This window comes from Taurulus bubalis (genome assembly GCF_910589615.1).
Source record: "Taurulus bubalis genome assembly, chromosome: 11".
Classification (NCBI taxonomy): domain Eukaryota; kingdom Metazoa; phylum Chordata; class Actinopteri; order Perciformes; family Cottidae; genus Taurulus; species Taurulus bubalis.
Genome location: NC_136599.1, coordinates 27,315,708 through 27,336,143, shown reverse-complemented (window position 1 = coordinate 27,336,143; position 20,436 = coordinate 27,315,708). Strand labels below are relative to the sequence as shown.

General features: G+C 45.2%; 1 protein-coding gene across 2 annotated transcripts; it reads left to right on the top strand.

Annotated features, from left to right (window-relative positions):
• Positions 1–393: 393 nt before the first annotated feature.
• clcn6 (chloride channel 6) lies at positions 394–18,796 on the top strand (the record flags this gene model as incomplete). Of its 2 annotated transcripts, XM_079226643.1 has the most annotated exons (23): positions 394–468; positions 1,128–1,187; positions 1,313–1,378; positions 2,066–2,131; positions 2,209–2,275; positions 2,758–2,864; positions 3,235–3,361; positions 3,616–3,683; positions 4,330–4,388; positions 4,500–4,632; positions 6,271–6,384; positions 8,389–8,555; positions 8,742–8,853; positions 9,303–9,441; positions 9,687–9,840; positions 10,310–10,466; positions 10,644–10,750; positions 11,297–11,483; positions 12,102–12,262; positions 13,859–14,015; positions 18,205–18,312; positions 18,405–18,530; positions 18,716–18,796. In XM_079226643.1, the coding sequence occupies 23 exons, from the start codon at positions 394–396 to the stop codon at positions 18,794–18,796; spliced, it is 2,598 nt and encodes an 865-aa protein (XP_079082769.1). The 2 variants fall into 2 exon arrangements, with proteins under 2 accessions (XP_079082769.1, XP_079082770.1); XM_079226644.1 differs by lacking the exon at positions 1,313–1,378.
• Between the last annotated feature and the right edge of the window lie 1,640 nt (positions 18,797–20,436).

Genomic DNA, 20,436 nt, shown 5'->3' with positions numbered 1-20,436 from the left:
TGGGGTAATACTTCACCACCGAGAATGCATGCATGTCAAGAGTATATGATGTGTTTATGATAGAATAAAGGCTTGTGCGTAAATCACACGCAGGTTTGACTCTTTTGAACAATCTTCCGCCTTTTGCGTCACATGGAACTGTCGCGGAGCTCATGATGCATTTAGATGTCATGGGAAAAATACAACTCTTAAACCTAGACACTATATTATGAACACGCATTTTAAAATCCAGTGTTCGGACACAGCGACCTTGTATTTGTTATATAACGAGCTGTCCAATGTACGACCCACTAAATTGGGTTTTCAGGTTCTTCCAGCCATTTTGATCTTCCAAACTTAGACAAACTTGGCGGTTTTACAATACACCATGAACGCAGCATGACAATAGCGAAGATGGCGTGTTGTGGAAACTGTTTTTGTTGCCAATGTTGCTGCAGAGAAGGGGAGACGCGGACTCCTGAGGAACTGGTAAATGCATATATTAAAATTGATCAAAACGAGGATCTGTTGATTATTTTATAGTCATATATTACCCCGCTGCTCAGAGAGGGGTTCTGCTGTTTGTAGCTTTTGCAAAGCACAATGACCGTAAGTCCATTCAGCGTGCAACCTGCGCTGTAACAGACATTAGTCCTCCTACACTGTAACTGTGTCTCATGCGGATATTGTTCTCTGTTTTCCTCTTGATAATCAAGAGAAAACCCTCGGACCAAACTCAATTTCTTATCAGTAAAGCTGCCTTACCCTCCCCAACACCAATTAGTCGTTCTCTGGCTGATCACAATCCCTGCTTCAAAGCAAAGTTACATGCATGTCACATTCAACTTTTTAGTATGATAACTACCTCTAGTCATCTTCCATCCCATAGTGATGCATGGGAGACTGCTCATCGCTGTGCTGAATGCACCTGGAGACCGTCTGTGTTGAAGCTGGGCGAGTTTACTCTCTGTTTGGTGTTTAGCAAAGTAAATCAACTTTATATGACAGTACACTATGTGTGTAGCTGAAGTCCCAAAAGATTCAGCTAAAAGCTTCAGTTTGTTGGTTTACTTTCCTGTTAACTGTCCTTGCTGGAGGTGTCACTATACTAGATATTCTACTTTGGATATTCCTTTTTTTTCCTTCAGACAATCCTTGGGGAATTCCGAGATGAAGAAAATGAGATTCTTCCCAGAAAAGATTATGAGGTGAGAAACTTGTAAAGACGTCAGAGAAAGATCTATACACAATGTGGACAGATTCATGCTGTCCCAGTAAATGAGAGTTTATGGTTGTCTGGTATCGTGACTCAGTGTTTGTTTTGGCTTAACAGAGCTTGGATTATGACCGCTGCATCAGTGAGCCCTACGCGGAGATTCTGGAGGGGATGGACAATAAGGTGAGATGGGATAGATGTGTGCTTGTTTAGTCAGTGCTCAGATGTGGACAACGTTTCTAGAGTTGTGTCTTCTGAGGGATTCTGATAATGAAGTCGTATCTGTTTTTTGGAAGCAGCTACAGAGGCTAGATGTGCTCTGTAATATGCCTAATTGTGTATGATGTATGAAATCAGCTTCTCTGAATATTAAACGCGGTGTTCCACAGGGGTCTATTTTAGAGCTATTATTGTTCTTAAGCCACATAATATGGTCTTGGTTTGTAAACTGGCTTCTATATAGTTATTTATTTTAACAGAAAATGTAACAACCAGATGAATAATTAACTAAATTACATATAACAGCTTAAGTTACATTTTAAAAAACTAATTATTTTAGTTTAGGCAAAAAGACAAAAAATGTTTATATAGATATTGGGAAAGATTTTGTGGAGTAGTAAAAGCATCCCTCAGAAATATGAAATAATTTATGTATTAAACATATCCAGAAAATGGGCATATTGGTATTCTGTTGCTTTATACTGTCATGTGACCAAAAAAAAGCAGAGGTATTTGATAAAAGTTTGAGGAAAAAAATAGCCATAGATTTAAATCACAAACAACTATTTTTACATTTCAATTAAAATTCTCAATTTGATTTATAATATGTCAAATGTTTTTATGACATTTTGTTTTTTCATCTGCCAATAGAAAGCCAAAAAGTATGAAGCAGTGCGGTGGCTGATGATGTTCGCTATCGGAGTCACAGTGGGTCTGGTAGGTGGATGCCGCTGTCTCTCTTTGCTCCTACATGTTGCAGATGCTCAGGGAGCGATGTCTTCATGTCTCCTCAGGTCGGCCTGTTTGTGGATTTCTTTGTACGCCTCTTCAGCAAGATCAAATTTACTGTTGTTGGTGATTGTATCCTTTAACATGCCTCTGTCAAAACATCGTTTGTTTGATGTGCTGGCTGTCTACAACAGTGTTAGAGCTGCAGCTCGTCATGATAAGCTTGAGTGTGAGATATATATATATATATATATATATATATATATATATATATATATATATATATATATATATATATATATATATATTATAATAATTCACAATCTACGCATGCAAGCATGCATTTTTAGAGTTTAGGATGAGTTTATAAAGGCTTGTGCGTAAAATACACGCAGGTTTGCCTGTTTTGAACTATCTCCCGCCTTTTGCGTCACATGGAACTGTATGTTATATATATATATATATATATATATATATATATATATATATGATGTGTTGTATTGCTACAGTAACATAACTCTGCCAACAATAGATGGATAGGTCGTCTCAGTTGTATTTCTAAAGAGACAGGATCCTCCTCAGTGCTTGTTCTACCTTAGCTTGAACGCCTCCAGCTGTAGAGAAGTGCAGCGACAAAGGCTGCCTCCCCCTGTCTCTGCTGGAGCTCCTGGCATTCAACATGACCTTCGTCTTCATTGCCAGCATGCTCGTCCTCATTGAGGTAGAACTCTGATACAAAAGGTTTTCAAATTCCAATTTTCGTTCTGTTCAGCTGATATTTGTTATGTGTTATGAGCTCGAACCCGTATCTGCAGGTACAACTGTCAAAGAAAGAAAAGACTTTCTTGATCTTTGTTAGAAATTAAATACTAGCATTATAACTAGCCACTGGTGAGAAACATCCTCACATAACAAATATGAGCCGAACACAATAATACACTACAGTATGTGCAGTTTATTGTCATCACTTTATTTCTAAGTGTTAATGTAAAATGTTTGACCCCATTTCTACCTGGTAGGTTGTGATATGTTGAGTCATCTTGTCGTACACTAACCGGTACAACGTTCTCTATGTCTGTGTCCTGTTCCAGCCAGTAGCTGCAGGCTCGGGGATCCCAGAAATCAAAAGTTACTTGAACGGAGTGAAGATTCCAGGAATCGTCCGGCTGAGAACTTTTCTCTGCAAAGCTGCTGGAGTCCTGTTCAGTGTGGCTGGAGGTAAAGTACAAGTACAATATGTAACGTGTACAAGAAGAATGTTACTTGACTGAAGTGGCGGACAGCAGACATTCTGCCAATCTTGTGAAACTCAAACACACTGAAGCATTATGTACAGAGGGTCACCGTCCGCTAACACAGGAGCAAAGTGTCTTTTTATCTGGATATAATGTTGCAGATGAAATAAAGATGCAGAGGCAGAGACATCATTATGTACTGGTGGAGTGCCTCTGACCCAGTGTGTGTCCTCTCAGGCCTGTTTGTGGGGAAAGAAGGTCCGATGATACACAGTGGAGCCATTGTGGGAGCTGGCCTTCCTCAGGTACAGCGCCACACATCCTCAACACTGATGAGTACAACGGATTCAGCTAAATTCAGATACAATTTAAAAAGAGCACCTAGTTTTTCTACATAACGCTTCCATGCACAAGATTTGAAAATGTCCAACTTTGGCATGTTAAAGGATCCACAAGTTTTCTAGGTTGTCCTAAAACAGTCAGGGGCCACATGAACGTTGAAACAGGTTTTACTTGCTGTGAAGTATTTTGATTATTCCTCCTGTTCATACTGGCCATTCAACAATCTCGTCATAATGCACTTTCATTGTCAAAACAATGACTGTTCAAGAATAACTAAAACCCCAAACCACTGTTTTCAGCTGAGATCTAATACATATGAAAATACAGAACCAGATTGTAGTACAAAGTATTTTGATTCTAGATATTGTGTTATAAATATGCATAGCAACTGCCCTCTATTGTTTTAAATATGGCTATTGCAATATCATTTTGCTATTGGCTGACCTGGAGGCAGCTTTTGTCACCATCCAACTAAATGATTAAATATTGAACAATGTAATTCTTCATCAACACACTCATGTCACAGCGTAGGAAAGCACATTGCTATAACCAGGTATAGCTCATATTATGGCTGAAGTGAGCTCATCACATATTTTCTCCCTCTATCAGTTTCAGAGCATCACTTTCAAGAGGATCAAATTCGATTTCCCTTACTTCCGCAGTGACCGGTATGATGGCTCCGCTACACCATTATTAACAAAACACTGTTTCCCAGGAGTCATAATATGGGGCAAATATTGTCGGGCATAGCTCATCATGTTTTCTTTACTGTTTTTCAGGGACAAGCGAGACTTTGTTTCAGCGGGTGCTGCTGCTGGAGTAGCCGCTGCCTTTGGTGCTCCTATAGGTGGCACGCTCTTCAGCCTGGAGGAGGGCTCCTCCTTCTGGAACCAGGCTCTCACTTGGAAAGTTGTACGTCACCTTGTCCAATGAATGTCCAGAGACAAGTTTAAGCGTTTTGTTTGTTGTTTTTGTCTTTTAGTTTTTAGTAACACTAGTGGCATGGGTCAGTGCAAGTGTCACTAAATAAGTACTAAGTTCTTGATGGATGATCAAGAACTGATCATCCATCAGCAGATATTTTTCCAGCCAGAGTTTTTCTCTGAACTCAACTATACAGTTACATAGCTCCAGGGTTCAATGTTCTCTTTCATAGCATTCATTTTGTGTCTCACATTGGGAACTACTACGGTGTGACCTCATCAGAAGCTCCGTTAGCATTTTGACTATAAAAGGGCTTGACGCTACGCTGCCAGTCCTTTAAAAACCTCTTCTCGCTACGAGCAGAAGTTCCGAACTAACTTTCTGACTGGGATCTAGTCCATCGTCACGAGCGAAAACTCGTTCACACGTACAGAACACGTACTTTGTTCACGATCTGCGAGTTATCGCTCATACTAATCTTTAACCAGTAGTCTGAGCTGCTAATTGTGGAGATTAGCAATCGTTTCAGCAGCTAGCCAAACCAAGTGGCAACACTTCGAGGTCGTAATACCCCACGAAAGTAGAAACCCTTTCCTCATACTACCCTTAGCTTCACTGTGCTAACGCATCACAGAGTAGCAATACTCCCGCTATATAACCCGCCTGAAAGTAGCAACGCTCCTAGCCGGCTCCTGCTATCCCCTAGCCACGCCAGACTAGCGTAACTTTCGCTTTACAGCTAATAATACCTGCTAGTCACCACAGCTAGCGCATATGTCTTTATTAAAGCAGATGAGAGCAGGTATTGTATTGCCCTTGCAGGAATACATTATCGAGCTGGGATACTCACCAGCTGTGTGTGATGTGTCTTAGCCTAAAACATGCCCAAGCTGCATATGATTCCTCGGAGGACGGCGACCCAATTATGGCTCCCACCTCAGCAGAGAGCGGATGGAGCTAACTGAGATGGTGGCCCCTGAAGCTGAGGCTGGACCGAGCTGGGGGGTGGGGGGTCAACTTGACATTGCAACACCCAAACCCTCAATGGGGTGCCGGCAAGTGATCTCATCTTCCCCCACATTAATTTAATTCAATTCAGTTTATTCTATATAGCCCAAAATCTCGGAGTGCTTTACAATGTGTACACATAACATCCCTGTCTCGGGACCTCACATCGGATCAGGAAAAACTCCCCCACATAAAGATAGTAAAAACCATTTCACAGGGAAAAAAGGGAAGAAACCTGACATTAGACTTGGACTTGTAGGACGTGTGCAAATGCACCGCAGCTATCATCCGATAGCCCGAAGTCTCTTGGCACAATAAGCCTAACAGAGAGAAGCATCCATGCTTGACTGTAAGGAATGGAGAGCCATGACTTTTGCGACATGCCCCCAGTAAAGCCTGTGGCGGCAACTCCCCTCCACCCGAAAACATCCCTGTATCTATCTAGAGCGGACCTTTTCCAGCCTGACGGATGAGGCAGAATGCAATAGGAGCTTATGATGAGGTCACGCCATAGGCGTTCCCAATGTTTTATTCTCTCACTCATGCTACTAAGAGAACCGGGGTTACGCAAGTAACCTAACGTTTTCCTGCCTCAGCTTCTGTTACATTTTGTTTCAGCTCTTCTGTTCGATGTCGGCCACCTTCACCCTCAACTTCTTCCGTTCTGGGATCAACTTTAACAAGTGGGGCTCCTTCCAGCTGCCTGGTCTGCTCAACTTTGGAGAGTTCAAGGTAAAGAGTTCATCGCTGCAGTTATCTCTTCATCTGTTAAAAAACAATTGTTTAAATGTGTGGTTTGTATTCATGTATTCTTGAATTAATTATACAAGTAATTGTATATCTATTTCATATTTTATTGATGACATATACTCATATTTTAATAAGAAAGCCATTGTCAACCTAACTTTAACCTTCTCTTTCTGCAATACGGCAACGTGTCGTCTCCTTTTATATCACAACCCACCATCTCCGATGCTCACACTCACTGCTGCATAACGTCACATTAGTGCAGTGCAACACAGTACATAAAGTAACTAATAAGACAGGCGCTTGAAGAGGCGTAGATGTAACAAAACAGTAAAACATAACAAACTGAGCTTACGATTTGAATTGTGTAGAGAATTGGGAGTGTATTTTGATGTGTTTCTGTGCATGTATGTACATTTTTTGTTAAATGAGTCATGTATTAAATGGACAGTGTTTCACATTTAGGGGGGTTTATTGGCAGATATGAATATAATATTCACAACCATGTTTTAATCTGTGTATAATCATCTGAAACTAAGGATTGTTTAGTTTTATTTAGCTTAGAAAGAACCATTTATATCTACAAAGGGAGCAGGTCGTCTTCCACGCGGTCCACTGTCTTGCACCGCCGTGTTTCTACAGCATCCCAGAGCCTTTTGGGTTTTATGTTATCTGAAGGTCGGGATGCATTCCCAAACCCAGGCCCAGGTATTAGACAGGCCCCGGTGCTAAATTAGGAACGATTGGGATATTGATAATTCCCCACAGTACTGGTGCCTTTTTATTAGTACTTTTTAATGTTTTGGTGTCATTTATTATCACGCTGCAGCGCACATCTGCTCTGCTCTCTCTGTCGGGCTGAGCTACTCCAACTACACACACACACATAGATAGACACATCTATACATAGACACACAAATACATAGACAAAAACACACAGACCTAGACACGGGGCGACTGTGGCTCAGTGGTGAGCAGGGTCGTCCTTCAATCAGAGGATCGACTGTTCGATCCCCGGCTTCGCTAGCCCATGTCGTTGTGTCCTTGAGCAAGACACTTAACCCTAAATGTCTCCTGTAGCTGCGCCTACGGTGTGTGAATGGTTGATAATCTGATGTGGCACCTTCATGGTAGCTCCTCATCAGTGTGTGAATGGGTGAATGTCATGTAGTGTTAAAGCGCTTTGAGTGGTCAGAAGACTAGAAAAAGCACTATACAAGTACAGGACCATTTACCATTACATCTATACATAGACATACACACACAGATACACAGATACATAGACACATACACACACATATGTACACACAAATACATAGACAAAAACACACACAGATATTGACACATCTATACATAGACGCACACATTCATAGACAGACACACACACAAATATACACACAGACACATCAAGAAAGAAAGAAAGAATCCTTTATTAATCCCCTTGGGGAAATTCTTCTCTGCATTTGACCCATCCCTGGATGGGGGGCGGTGGGCAGCCCTGGGGGGCGCTTGGGGTTTGGGTGTCTTGCTCAGGGACACTTCGACGTGTGAGCTATGGGGGGACTGGGGATCGAGCCGGCTACCTTGTGGTTGCGGGACGACCACTCATCCCCCTGAGCTACAGCCGCCCCTAAACATAGACATAGACACACAAATACATAGACAAAAAGACACACACACAAAGCGTCAGTAGAGATGCCTTGTGGGGAAGTGAACCAGGTGAAGTGAAGGACACCAGCTTGTTCCTGTACGTGTTCACACGCTCCCCTTGGAAACATCCTCCAATGGCACAGTCTCCCCTTCCACTGCTAAGTCGAAGACATCCAAGTCATCTGGTCTCCACTCAGTCCATTGTCACTGCAACTCACTCTACCCTGATTGCCGCAATGATAGGATGGACACATGCACACAAACTGTGATCAATGTGATTTCACCTAATTCCTTCACAAGCACTAGTTTGACCCTGTTGCAAACCTCCTTGATCTCCAGTGTTCAGATGGAGATAAGAAGTGCCACCTGTGGACAGCAGTGGACCTGGCCTTCTTTGTCCTGATGGGGGTGGTGGGTGGCCTACTGGGGGCACTCTTCAACTGCTTGAACAAGATCCTGTCCAAGTATCGTATCAAGCACATCCACCCCAAGGCCAAGTTCATCAGGTGAGTGCTACGTGACCTGTTCACACAGGAAACGGTTCTTCTGCTTCCAGAACATCACGCCTGTCAATCAAAGATAGTAACTGTCTTCAATATCAGCTGTGATTTTGACCGCAGACATTTGGAAACGTGACCCTCATTTTTGTTCAAGCGTGTAATTACGGAAGTTGATCTGATGCACTTTTACAGAGTTCTCGAGAGTCTGCTGGTTGCCATGGTGACCACCGTGGTGATATTCTCTGCTTCCATACTGTTGGGCGAATGTCGCGACTTGTCCTCCCCCACAGCCCATAACTCCACAGTGAGTATCATCGTCATAGGACTGAGCACTCGGGTGACTCTTCTTCATCAATATTGAACTATTCAGCACAGCTGTCATGTGTCAAGGGCAAGGATTTCATTGGTTAAACCATCTATACATTCTCTGTTGCTTATCTGGGTCAAGGTTTAATTTAATCAATGATATCATAAGCAATTCTGTTATGTATGTTTTACACTGCTGGGCAGTACTGACAACAATGTGGGTCTAGGTTATGTGGCCCTACTGGTTTTCCATCATGTTTCCACACCGTAGTCCAGATGAAATGAAAAATGCCCTTTTAACCCTAATCATATCTGAAGGATTTGATTTAAATCCCTCTTGAAACTGTGCTTGTCTCAACTATTCTGTTTCACTGTGAAATTCTTTTCCATGTGGTATTAAAATTGATCTTAAAAAGTGTTTAGTTTCTCATATTAAGTTGTGAGTTCTGTTTTCAGCTGTCTAGCGGTGAGGACATCAACTCAACCATTCGACAGTTCTTCTGCACCAACCAGACCTACAATGACATGGCCACGCTGTTCTTCAACCCCCAGGAGGCGGCCATCCACCAGCTGTTCCACCAGGATGGTGCGATGAGTGCAACCCACATGTATAACAGCTGTTAGTTTAAGCATAGCATTTTGAAAGGCTACCATTGACTTTCCTGGCACATAAGACATATGTTTCATTTTCATTTTAGTATTTTTTTTATTTTGTAAAACAAATTGAATATGAATCATCATGTATCTTCCCTGGTCTGTGAGTGTATTAGAACAGAATGCTGTCGGCTTCCTGCAGCTCTCTTTCAGCCGGCCTGCTGCTCTTCCCATCAGGTACCTTCAGCCCTGTGACTCTGTCCGTCTTCTTCCTGCTGTACTTCCTGTTGGCCTGCTGGACCTATGGTGTGTCTGTACCCAGCGGCCTCTTTGTCCCTTCCCTGCTCTGTGGGGCGGCTTTTGGACGTCTGGTTGCCAACATCCTCAAAGTGTAAGAACCATGTATTCCTCATGTTCTAATGACCAAGGGTTGGCTGAAATATCACAAATATCAAATGATCTCACAAATGACCTATGTCATTGGTCAGAGAATAGCCGGTGAACTCAATGGAGCATTCAGCAGACAGAGAGTTGGTGGAGACCAAACACAGAGTGTAGAGAGAGAATATGTGACTTACGTTCATCAGGTGACACAAACACTCCTAATGAAGGAAACGAAAACCCCAAATGACGAAACAAAGACCCGTAATGGGTCAGAGGGCCTGGTAACCTCTCTGCTGGTCATACAGGTCCTTAGCCTCGTGGTGGAATCTGCTGACTGGAGGATTTTCATTTCCTCTGGGAGACAGCCGGTTGGTTTAGTCTTCACCACACATAATCTCCCTGTACATTCCACCCTCTTCCCATCAGCCTCTCACTAGAGCGATGCTGCTTCTGACTGTGTGTCTGTCCTCTGTTAGGGAACTGGGAATGGACATCTACTCTGGGACCTTTGCTCTCATTGGAGCGGCCGCCTTCCTCGGAGGCGTGGTCAGAATGACTATCAGTCTCACTGTCATCCTCATTGAATCTACCAATGAAATCACATACGGGCTGCCCATCATGATCACTCTAATGGTACTGCAGTGTTATGTATTTCAGCTTTTTCTACCATGAACCACCGTTGCTGTTTTTATTATAATAACAATATGAAATGAATTCATGTTTGTCTCTATTAGTCTTGAGAAGTGTGTATGATGCAGTCATGTACCTCCTGTTGGGTTCATGTGGTAAAGGTTTTGTGTTGACCATCAGGTTGCCAAGTGGACTGGAGATTTCTTCAACAAGGGCATCTACGACATCCACATCCAGCTCAGAGGAGTGCCGCTGCTGGAGTGGGAGACTGAGGTGGAAATGGACAAGTAAGACTCCCTCAGCACCGCCCCATCCTGCCAATCCAAAAGCAGCAGGTTACCGTGGCAACGACCGGATGCCATCTGCTTTTTTACCAAGTTTACCAAACTATTACATTCTTTGTTGCAATACTGGAATACTTAGGCTGTGAAAGTAGAATCATGTTTAGAAAGTGTAAATATGGAGCTTGTTATCCATACTTACTTTTGTGTGGATGATAGACAGCATGGATATGGCACTAGTGTTTACGTAGCACAGGAAGGATGGAGGATTACGGCAGTAGTTTGATTCCCAGTCTGTCTGAAGTCTAGAAAGGGCAGAAGGTTTGAGCTGCTGTATTCATGTTTGAAATGGGGCGATAGTGAAGTCCTCTTTCCGACCCGCCTTGTTGGCCTTGCTAGAGCGGCCCAGTGCTGAGTTTGTGTCTTTACTTTTGTAGTTCCCCACCTCTCCAGGTTTGGCATTTCAGCTCTCAGCAGCTCCAGGACCAGAGCTTCCTCTTTACAGACCAGACTGGGTGAATTCTAACGTTTCTGTTTCCTCATCTGATCCAGGCTGACAGCCAGCGATATCATGGAGCCCAACTTGACCTATGTGTACCCCCACACCCGGGTCCAGTCTTTAGTCAGCATCCTGCGTACCACTGTCTACCACGCCTTCCCTGTGGTCACGGAAAACCGGCAGAACGAACGGGACTTCATGAAGGGCAACATCCTGGTCAGCAACAACATCCGCTTCAAGGTATGTCCTGTGCTATTTTACATCTTTAGCTTCATTTCCAGAGAGTCGGGCAGAGAGATTGATTGTCCCGCACAAGGACATGCGGTCGGCAGCAATGACCTTGTGGATGTGAAACCTCTTTCTAATGATGCTGTCACCTTAGCAACAGTGTGTGGAGGCAGAGGTGTGTGGACCAGGTATTAAACCACAGTTTATTGTTCTCTCTCTTCCTCAGAGACAAGGCGCTGCTGTCTCTGTCCTCTCCTCAGATTAACGTTAGCATGTCCTCCACCGAGCAGCACTGCGTTTCAACAGCATCTGAACGTGTGACTAGCCTCCTCAATAAGGAACGGCACATGTTGAAACAATCCATTACATTTTACAATTAAATCAATCGGTGACAAAAATACTAATACTTTCTGTTTGGCTCATACACCTTTTCAGTAAATTATGAAAACAGCTTTTTGCTATTCTCATAACTCATACCATGAAGTTTGTCTTGGAATGTAGGGCTCATTTAATGTGCTGATGTTCACTTTAGATTATCTTGATGAAGTCAGTGTTTGTGGGTGTTCCAATGGACATCAAGAGAAGTGTGCACACTGATTGTGTGTACTTATCCTCCACTGGCGCATGTAGAAGTCCAGTGTTGTGTCCCGCGCGGGGGAGCAGCGGCGCCGCTGCCAGTCCATGAAGTCGTACCCCTCCAGCGAGCTGAGGAACGTGTGTGACGACCAGAACGTGGTGGTCGAGCCAGCGGAGGAGGGCGAGGACCTGCTGCAGCAGATGTTAGAGAGGAGGTAGGCCACCTTGCAGGATGCAATGCTGGAAATGTGTGACACGCGTTTTATCTAGGAATTCATCCATCCGTCCAACCATTATCAGCCGCTTATCCGGGGCAGCAGGCCCAGGAGGCATCCTGAATAGGAATTCAGTCATAATTAAATGAAATGATTTATTTAAAAGGAAATGATTTAGCCTTTTGTCTTTCATAACTGGTTGGGTTGTTTTTCATATTAACATTATTTTCCATGCGTCATTCAAATCAAATCACAGAAAACAGTGTTTTAATGTTGTCCAGCAGAGAGCAGCATAGACTTCTAAAAACAAATTAATTCAGTTAATTATTAAAGGGAGACAGGTGTAAACATATGATACATCAATATGTCCATAATAAGGAAAGCATTTGCATTGTATTTCACTTCATTTCTTAGTTAGATTGCTTTTTATTAGGCATTTTGAAGCTTCCATTCTTCAACACAAGTAGAATAATTAAAATATGTGGTAATATAAAATATGATAATATAAAAGTTATTACTATATCAAGCTGAATATGGCCCTCATTTCTGTGAGTGTCTTAGTAATGAGACAGCCCCCCCCCGTAATTGTTGTATGATATGATATGATATGAACTTTATTCGTCAGCTGGTGCTGAAATTTGTCTTGCGACCCAGCAGCCGTTGCATGTTTAAGCAGAAAACATGAATTACACACATTGACATGACACATTGAAACACAACAAATTTACATACATGTGTACACACATTGTCCACCACTCCGCCTATCTCCGGTTTCCTGTCTATCTCCGGTTTAGCATCAAAGTCGATTGATGGACAAAAGACTTTTTTAGTCTAACCTTCTTGAAAAGTGGTACCTTGTATCTCCTTCCTGAGGGCAATAACCTGTATTCACTATACAAAACATGATTAGTGTTTGAGGTGATGTTTTTTGCCAACCTCAGCATGCTGTTGTCATACGTGGAAGCATACAGCTCCTGAAGTGGTTGTCCAACAATCTTTGAACAAATGTTTAGTTGTTATAACATTTGTGACTTTAGGGCTACAGACAGACATCCATACCAGGTGGTACTGCAGTACTGAAGAACACTCAGAATGACAGAAGTGAAAAACAAAAGAAGAATCCTTCTACTGGCACCAAAAGATCTTAAACGGCGAAGGAAATAGATTCTTTGCTTTGTTTTCTTACACACTGATTCGATCTGATCTTTCCATGAAAGAAGATGGTCTATTGCTACTCCTAGGTATGTGTATGAACATACCTGATCGATCTGTTCACTATGAATAGTAATAGGAGATTTGCATATCTCCAGTGGTGTACCAAAAACAATCTCTTCTGTCTTTTTTGTGTTTATTATGAGAGCGTTGTTATCACTCCATTCAACCACCTTATTTACTCTCTGCTGGTGCAGTCCAGGGTCACTGAAACTATTTAAGAGAGAAATTAAAACTGTGTCGTCAGAGTACTTTAGAATGTACTGATCTGGTCCTTTGCTCCTACCCTCAGACAGACATTCTTCAGTACGACAACTGTCAGTATAAAGAGTGAAGAGTACAGCTGAGCTTACACAACCCTGTATTGTTGCTGTCCACATGCAGACATGCCCCCTACCCCAACCTGTACCCAGACCAGTCTCCCAGTGAGGAGTGGACCATGGAGGAGCGCTTCAGACCACTCACCTTCCACGGCCTCATCCTGCGCTCCCAGCTGGTCAACCTGCTCATCAGAGGGGTCTGCTACGCTGAAAACCAGTCGGTCTGTCACACACACACACACACACACACACACACACACACACACACACACAAACACAAACACAAACACACACACAATAGTAACTGTCATTTTCTCTAAACGGAAGGTATTAAAATAGCTTCAAATGTAAACCAATTTGTACATGTCAAACAGACAAATTATTTAAAAATAATAATAATTTAAAGAGCTACATTTAATTGACTAAAATAAAATGTTATATAATATATTTAATTTAACTAAAACAACCTAGTCACAACCTCAACGTAGATATCAGGAAGGTGTTTAAATAGTTTCAAATGTAAACCAATTTTTAGGTGTCAAACAGAAAAATTATTAAACAGATATATATATTAATAGAGCTACATTTAATTTACTAAAATACAATGTTATATAATATATTTAATTTAACTAAAACAACCTTCAGATCGGGCAAGCCGTTCCTCCCAATCACGCCCCGCCAGGTTTCTCTGTCATTGCCCACGTGAGCGTTGAAGTCTCCCAGGAGAACTATGGAGTCGGCAGGCGGCACCCTTTCCAGGACCCCTCCCACCGACTCCAAGAAGGCCGGATACTCCGAATTGCTGTTCGGTGCATAAGCACAAACAACAGTCAGAGCTTTACTCCCTGCAACCCGTAGGCGCAGGGAGGCGACCCTCTCGTTCTCCGGGGAAAACTCCAACATAGCGGCGCTCAGCCGGGGGCTCGTGAGTATCCCCACTCCCGCCCGGCGCCTCTCACCCTGGGCAACTCCAGAAAAGGACAAAGTCCAACCCTTCTCCAGGAGCTTGGTTCCAGAGCCCATGCTGTGCGTGGAGGTGAGCCCAACTAAATCTAGCTGGTACCGCTCCACCTCCCGCACCAGCTCCGGCTCTTTCCCCGCTAGCGAGGTGACATTCCACGTCCCTAAAGCTAGTCTATGCTGCCGGCGATCGGCTCGCCCAGGTCTCCTGCCTGGCCCGCCGCCCGGTCTGCATAGCACCCGACCCCAATGCTTCCCCCCGCGGGTGGTGAGTCCACAGGGTTGCTGGTCCATGATCTTTTTTCGGGCTGAGTCCGACCGGGCCCCATGGGTGAAAGCCCGGCCACCAGACGCTCGCTGTCGAGCTCCCCTCCCGGGTCTGGCTCCGGGAGGGTGCCCCGGTTTCCCTTGTCCGGGCGAGGTAGCTTCATTCCGTGGGCCGTACATCATCAGGGTTTTTTTGAACCGCTCTTAGTCTGGGCTCTCCCCCGAGACCTGTTTGCCTTGGGAGACCCTACCAGGGGCTGACGCCCCGGACAACATAGCTCCCAGGATCACTGAGCCACTCAAACTCCTCCACCACGTTAAGGTGGCGATTCATTGGAGGAGTTTGTTGTTGGACTTCTGTGCTAGCCACAGTTTGTCCATAACGAACACCATGTTCGAGCATAAGGTGGCTCATAAGTGTACCTGGTACCAGAACACCTTAGGCCGGAGATCAATGATCGACTTTGTAGTCGTATCATCTGATCTGCGGCCGTATGTCTTGGACACTCGGGTGAAGAGAGGAGCAGAGCTGTCAACTGATCACCACCTGGTGGTGAGTTGGATCAGATGGCGGGGGAGTCGGCTAGAAAGACCTGGCAAGCCCAAACGTGTAGTGAGGGTGAACTGGGAACGTCTGGCGGAGGACCCTGTCCGGGAGGTCTTCAACTCCCACCTCCGGAAGAACTTCTCACAAATCCCGAGGGAGGCTGGGGACATGGAACCCGAGTGGACCATGTTCAAAGCCTCTATTGTGGACGCGGCTGCTCGGAGCTGTGGCCAGAAGGTCATCGGTGCCTGTCGTGGCGGCAACCCGAGAACCCGGTGGTGGACACCGGGGGTGAGGGAAGCCGTCAAACTGAAGAAGGAGGCCTTTCGGGCCTGGCTGGCCCAGGGGTCTCCTGAAGCAGCTGACGGGTACCGGAAGGCCAGAAGGGCTGCAGCTGCGATGGTCGCGGATGCTAAAACTCGGGCATGGGAGGAGTTCGGGGAGGCCATGGAGAAGGACTTTCGGTTGGCCTCAAGGAAGTTCTGGCAAACCATCCGACGGCTCAGGAAGGGAAAGCAGGGCCTACCCCAGGCTGTTCTCAGCAGGGGGGGGGAACTGCTGACCCGGACTGGGGACATCGTCGGGCGGTGGAAAGAGCACTTTGAGGAACTCCTAAACCCGGCTAACATGTCCCCCGGAGAGGGGGCAGCGCCGGAAGACTTTGGGGTGGTTTCTCCCATATCCCTGGCAGAGGTCGCTAAGGTAGTCAAAAAGCTCCTTGGTGGCAAGGCGCCGGGGGTGGATGAGATCCGCCCTGAGATGCTGAAAGCGCTGGACATTGTTGGGCTGTCTTGGTTGACATGCCTTTTCAGTGTCGCATGGGGGTCGGGAACAGTGCCCATGGACTGGAAGACCGGGGTGGTGGTTCCCATCTTCAAGAAGGGGGACCGGAGAGTGTGCTCAAACTATCGTGGCATCACACTGCTCAGCCTCCCGGGAAAAGCTTATGCCAGGGTGCTGGAAGGGAGGCTCCGACCGCTTGTCGAACCTCAGATTCAAGACGAGCAGTGCGGATTCCGTCGTGGAACAGTGGACCAGCTCTTTACCCTTGCAAGACTACTGGAGGGGTCCTGGGAGTTTGCCCAACCAGTCTACATGTGCTTTGTGGACTTGGAGAAGGCTTTCGACCGGGTCCCTCGGGGGTTTTTGTGGGGGGTGCTGCGGGAGTATGGGGTGCCGGACCCGTTGGCACGGGCTATCCGGTCTTTGTACGCCTGCAGTAGGAGCTGTGTTCGTATCCTCGGTAGTAAGTCAGAAACGTTCCCGGTGGGTGTTGGCCTCCGCCAGGGCTGCCCTTTATCACCGGTCCTGTTCGTGACCTTCATGGACAGGATATCTAGGCGCAGCCAGGGGGCGGAGAGGATCCGGTTCGGGAGTCTCGGGATCGCCTCTCTGCTGTTCGCGGATGATGTGGTCCTGTTTGCCTCCTCGGATTGTGACCTCCAGCATTCACTGGGGCGTTTTGCAGCCGAGTGTGAAGCGGCAGGGATGAGAGTTAGCGCCTCCAAATCTGAGGCCATGGTGCTCTGCCGGAAACCGGTGGATTGCTCCCTCCAGGTGGGGACAAACTGCCTACCCCAAGCGAAGGAGTTCAAGTATCTCGCGGTCTTGTTCATGAGTGAGGGTAAGGTGGAGCGGGAGATCGACAGACGGATCGGTGCGGCTGCAGCAATAAAACAGGCGCTGTACCGGTCTGTCCTGGTGAAGAGGGAGCTGAGCCGGAAGGCGAAGCTCTCCATTTACTGGTCGGTCTATGTTCCAACCCTCACCTATGGTCACGAACTCTGGGTCGTGACCGAAAGAACGAGATCTCGAATACAAGCGGCCGAAATGAGCTTCCTCCGCAGGGTGGCCGGGCTCACCCTTAGAGATAGGGTAAGGAGCTCGGACATCAGGAGGGAGCTTGGAGTCGAGTCGCTGCTCCTTCGTGTCGAAAGGAGTCAGCTGAGGTGGTTCGGGCATCTAGTCAGGATGCCTCCTGGACGCCTCCCATTAGAGGTTTTCCAGGCACGTCCAACTGGTAGGAGACCCCTGGGAAGACCGAGGACACGCTGGAGGGATTATATCTCCCGGCTGGCCTTGGAACGCCTCGGGATCCCCCAGAATGAGCTGGAAAGTGTTGCGGGTGAGAGAGAAGCCTGGGTCGGCCTGCTGAACCTGCTGCCACCGCGACCCGACCCCGGATAAGCGGCTGATAATGGATGGATGGATAAAACAACCTTGTAACAATCTAGTAACTGTCCTTTTCTCTAAATGTTGCTCTTGGCTATAAATAGGAAAATCCACTAGGGGCGATAGTGAGCAGAGGTGTGTGTGTGTGTGTGTGTGTGTGTGTGTGTGTGTGTGTGTGTGTACACACACTACAAACACTTCTACCTTTTCTCAGTTTACTATGTTTCTGAGGTCCTTTCTGAAACATTGAGAGACACATTTTAACAACCTCTACAGGCCATATCAGTGAAAACAAAGTGAGGGCCGGCCTAAATGTCCTCACTTTGCATTTTGGTCCTCACTCGCGGGTTAAAAACGGGTCCTCACTTTGATAGCAGTGCAAACACACACACACACACACACACACACACACACACACACACACACACAGTCTTTTTCTTGACAGATCTTTTATGTCCCTCCAGAGCGCCACTCAGCCCAGGTTGTCCTATGCAGAGATGACTGAAGACTACCCACGTTACCCTGACATCCATGACCTGGACCTGTCCCTGCTCAACCCCCGCATGATAGTGGTACAACCAGTCGAAATACTCCGATTCTTTTGATATTTCAATAAAAATGGAAATATGAGTCAATAAAAAAACAATGTTCCCTGTGTTCCCAGGATGTCACCCCATACATAAACCCAAGTCCCTACACGGTGTCGCCCAACACCCACATCTCCCAGGTGTTCAACCTGTTCAGGACCATGGGGCTGCGACACCTCCCGGTGGTTAACGCTGTCGGAGAAGTAAGTAGTCCTCCAAAAGAGTTGATGTTCCTCCAGCGGGATTTTAAAGGGTGACGTTTTTTAAGTCCTTGTTTTGATCATGAGACACAAGCGAGAAACCCCAATTAAGAACATTGTTATGTCTCAGTCCAGCATACAGTGAATAATGTGGTGTCTGGTTCTTTATTGTCTGCCATTTCTTTCAGATTGTTGGAATAATCACGAGACATAATTTAACCCACGAGTTCCTTGCAGCCAAACTGCGGCAGCACAGCATCACTATTTGACCCAGCTGGACAATCTGCCGCCCTTCCAACCCAGACTGTTCAGCCGGTCCAGGACCTGATCTTGGTCCTGGACCAAGTAAAAGCTTGCACACATTCTCTGCAGTACAACAGGGAACACAGTTCTCCTGTAAGTGAAACTGTTCTGTTGTATTTCACAAAGGTCTTACATTGTCACAGTTGAGCAGCCTGGCTTTAGTGGCAGGACTGGATTCATACACTGGGGACACTTTAATAGAAGCATATTTGTTTTGACTGTATAGAAAAGGTTTTACCAGATATCCCAAAACGATCCATATGATAATTCATGAGCACTTGCTATGAGGACGGGCTCTCCTCTGATACAACCCCAGATGATAGCATTAAGCTTCAAACATTAGCCAGCTCCGCACTTCAGTGTTATCGTCACTCAGGGTTCTCAAACCCTTTTTCCTGTCTTAATCCAACAAAAGTGCATGAGTCCTCCACCCACACAACTCATTTAGTTTTTATCAATTGTTACAGATTTATTTCTTCTTCTTTTTAAAAACCAGCTGGGCTAGATAGCCTTGCTAGCAGCAGCACACTTCCCTACATGAATCTTATGCATTTAACATCCACACAGAACTGGAAAGGCATTGAGTAAAGCTAAGTGTTGCTCATTGCCCACTGTTTCTGCTGGTTGGAGACACAATAGACAAATCAGCTTTCAGGCGGAGCTTGAAATAAAGAGGTCAGAGCCCAGTATAGCTAGCTAGCCTGCTGCCTACATGTTAGCGTGAATTACATTGAACTTGAGCGAAAGCTCCAGTAGCTTGATCGTGCTACTCGCCGGAAACATCACATTCCTCGCTACCCTCATGACTAGGGTTGGGTACCGAGAACCGGTTCCAGTATGGCACCGGTTCCAACACGTCCGGTACCTACCGGACCGAAAAGCAACTCAGATTTCGGTGCTTCCTTCCGGTGCCTGAGCCGATTTTAAATACTTTTTTTTTTACACTACTCTGTAAAGTTGCACGGTATATAGATACTAAAAAGGTAGCGCGGTACCCGCACGCTAAAAACGATTATTAAAATAGCGCGGATCAGAGCACACTCGCTGTTCTGCTCTCTGTCCGCCTGCAAGCTCCGCTCGAGGGGGCGGGGCTTCCAACGCTCACACACAGCGCGCGCACACAGAGATCGCTGCAGACATGAGCACGAGCTTTTGAACGTCCGTCCTCGGCTTACTGGAACAAATCTCTCCAGTTGATATTAATGATGACGTGTAGTCCAGTAAAGCAGCAGTTTGTAGAATCCAACGGTTTCTGAGTTCTGTTGCACACGGTCCAATCAGGCCACCTGATGCTTGTGTCTGTTCTTTTATTTATTTATATATATATATATATATATATATATATATATATATATATATATATATATATATATATATATATATATATATATATATATATACATTGTTTATAGTTTGAAGTTAAAAGGTTTGAAGCTGTGGTTTGAAGTCAAGTGTTTTGTATGTACTTATTTATTTATATCTATAGTATACTTTAAACAGTTCATAATATTGTTCAATTTGAAGAAAGAAAAAAAATTGCCTTGGCAATAAAAAAGGATCGGTTCAGGCATCGTTTAGGCACCGGTATTGTTTTAAAAGTATCAGT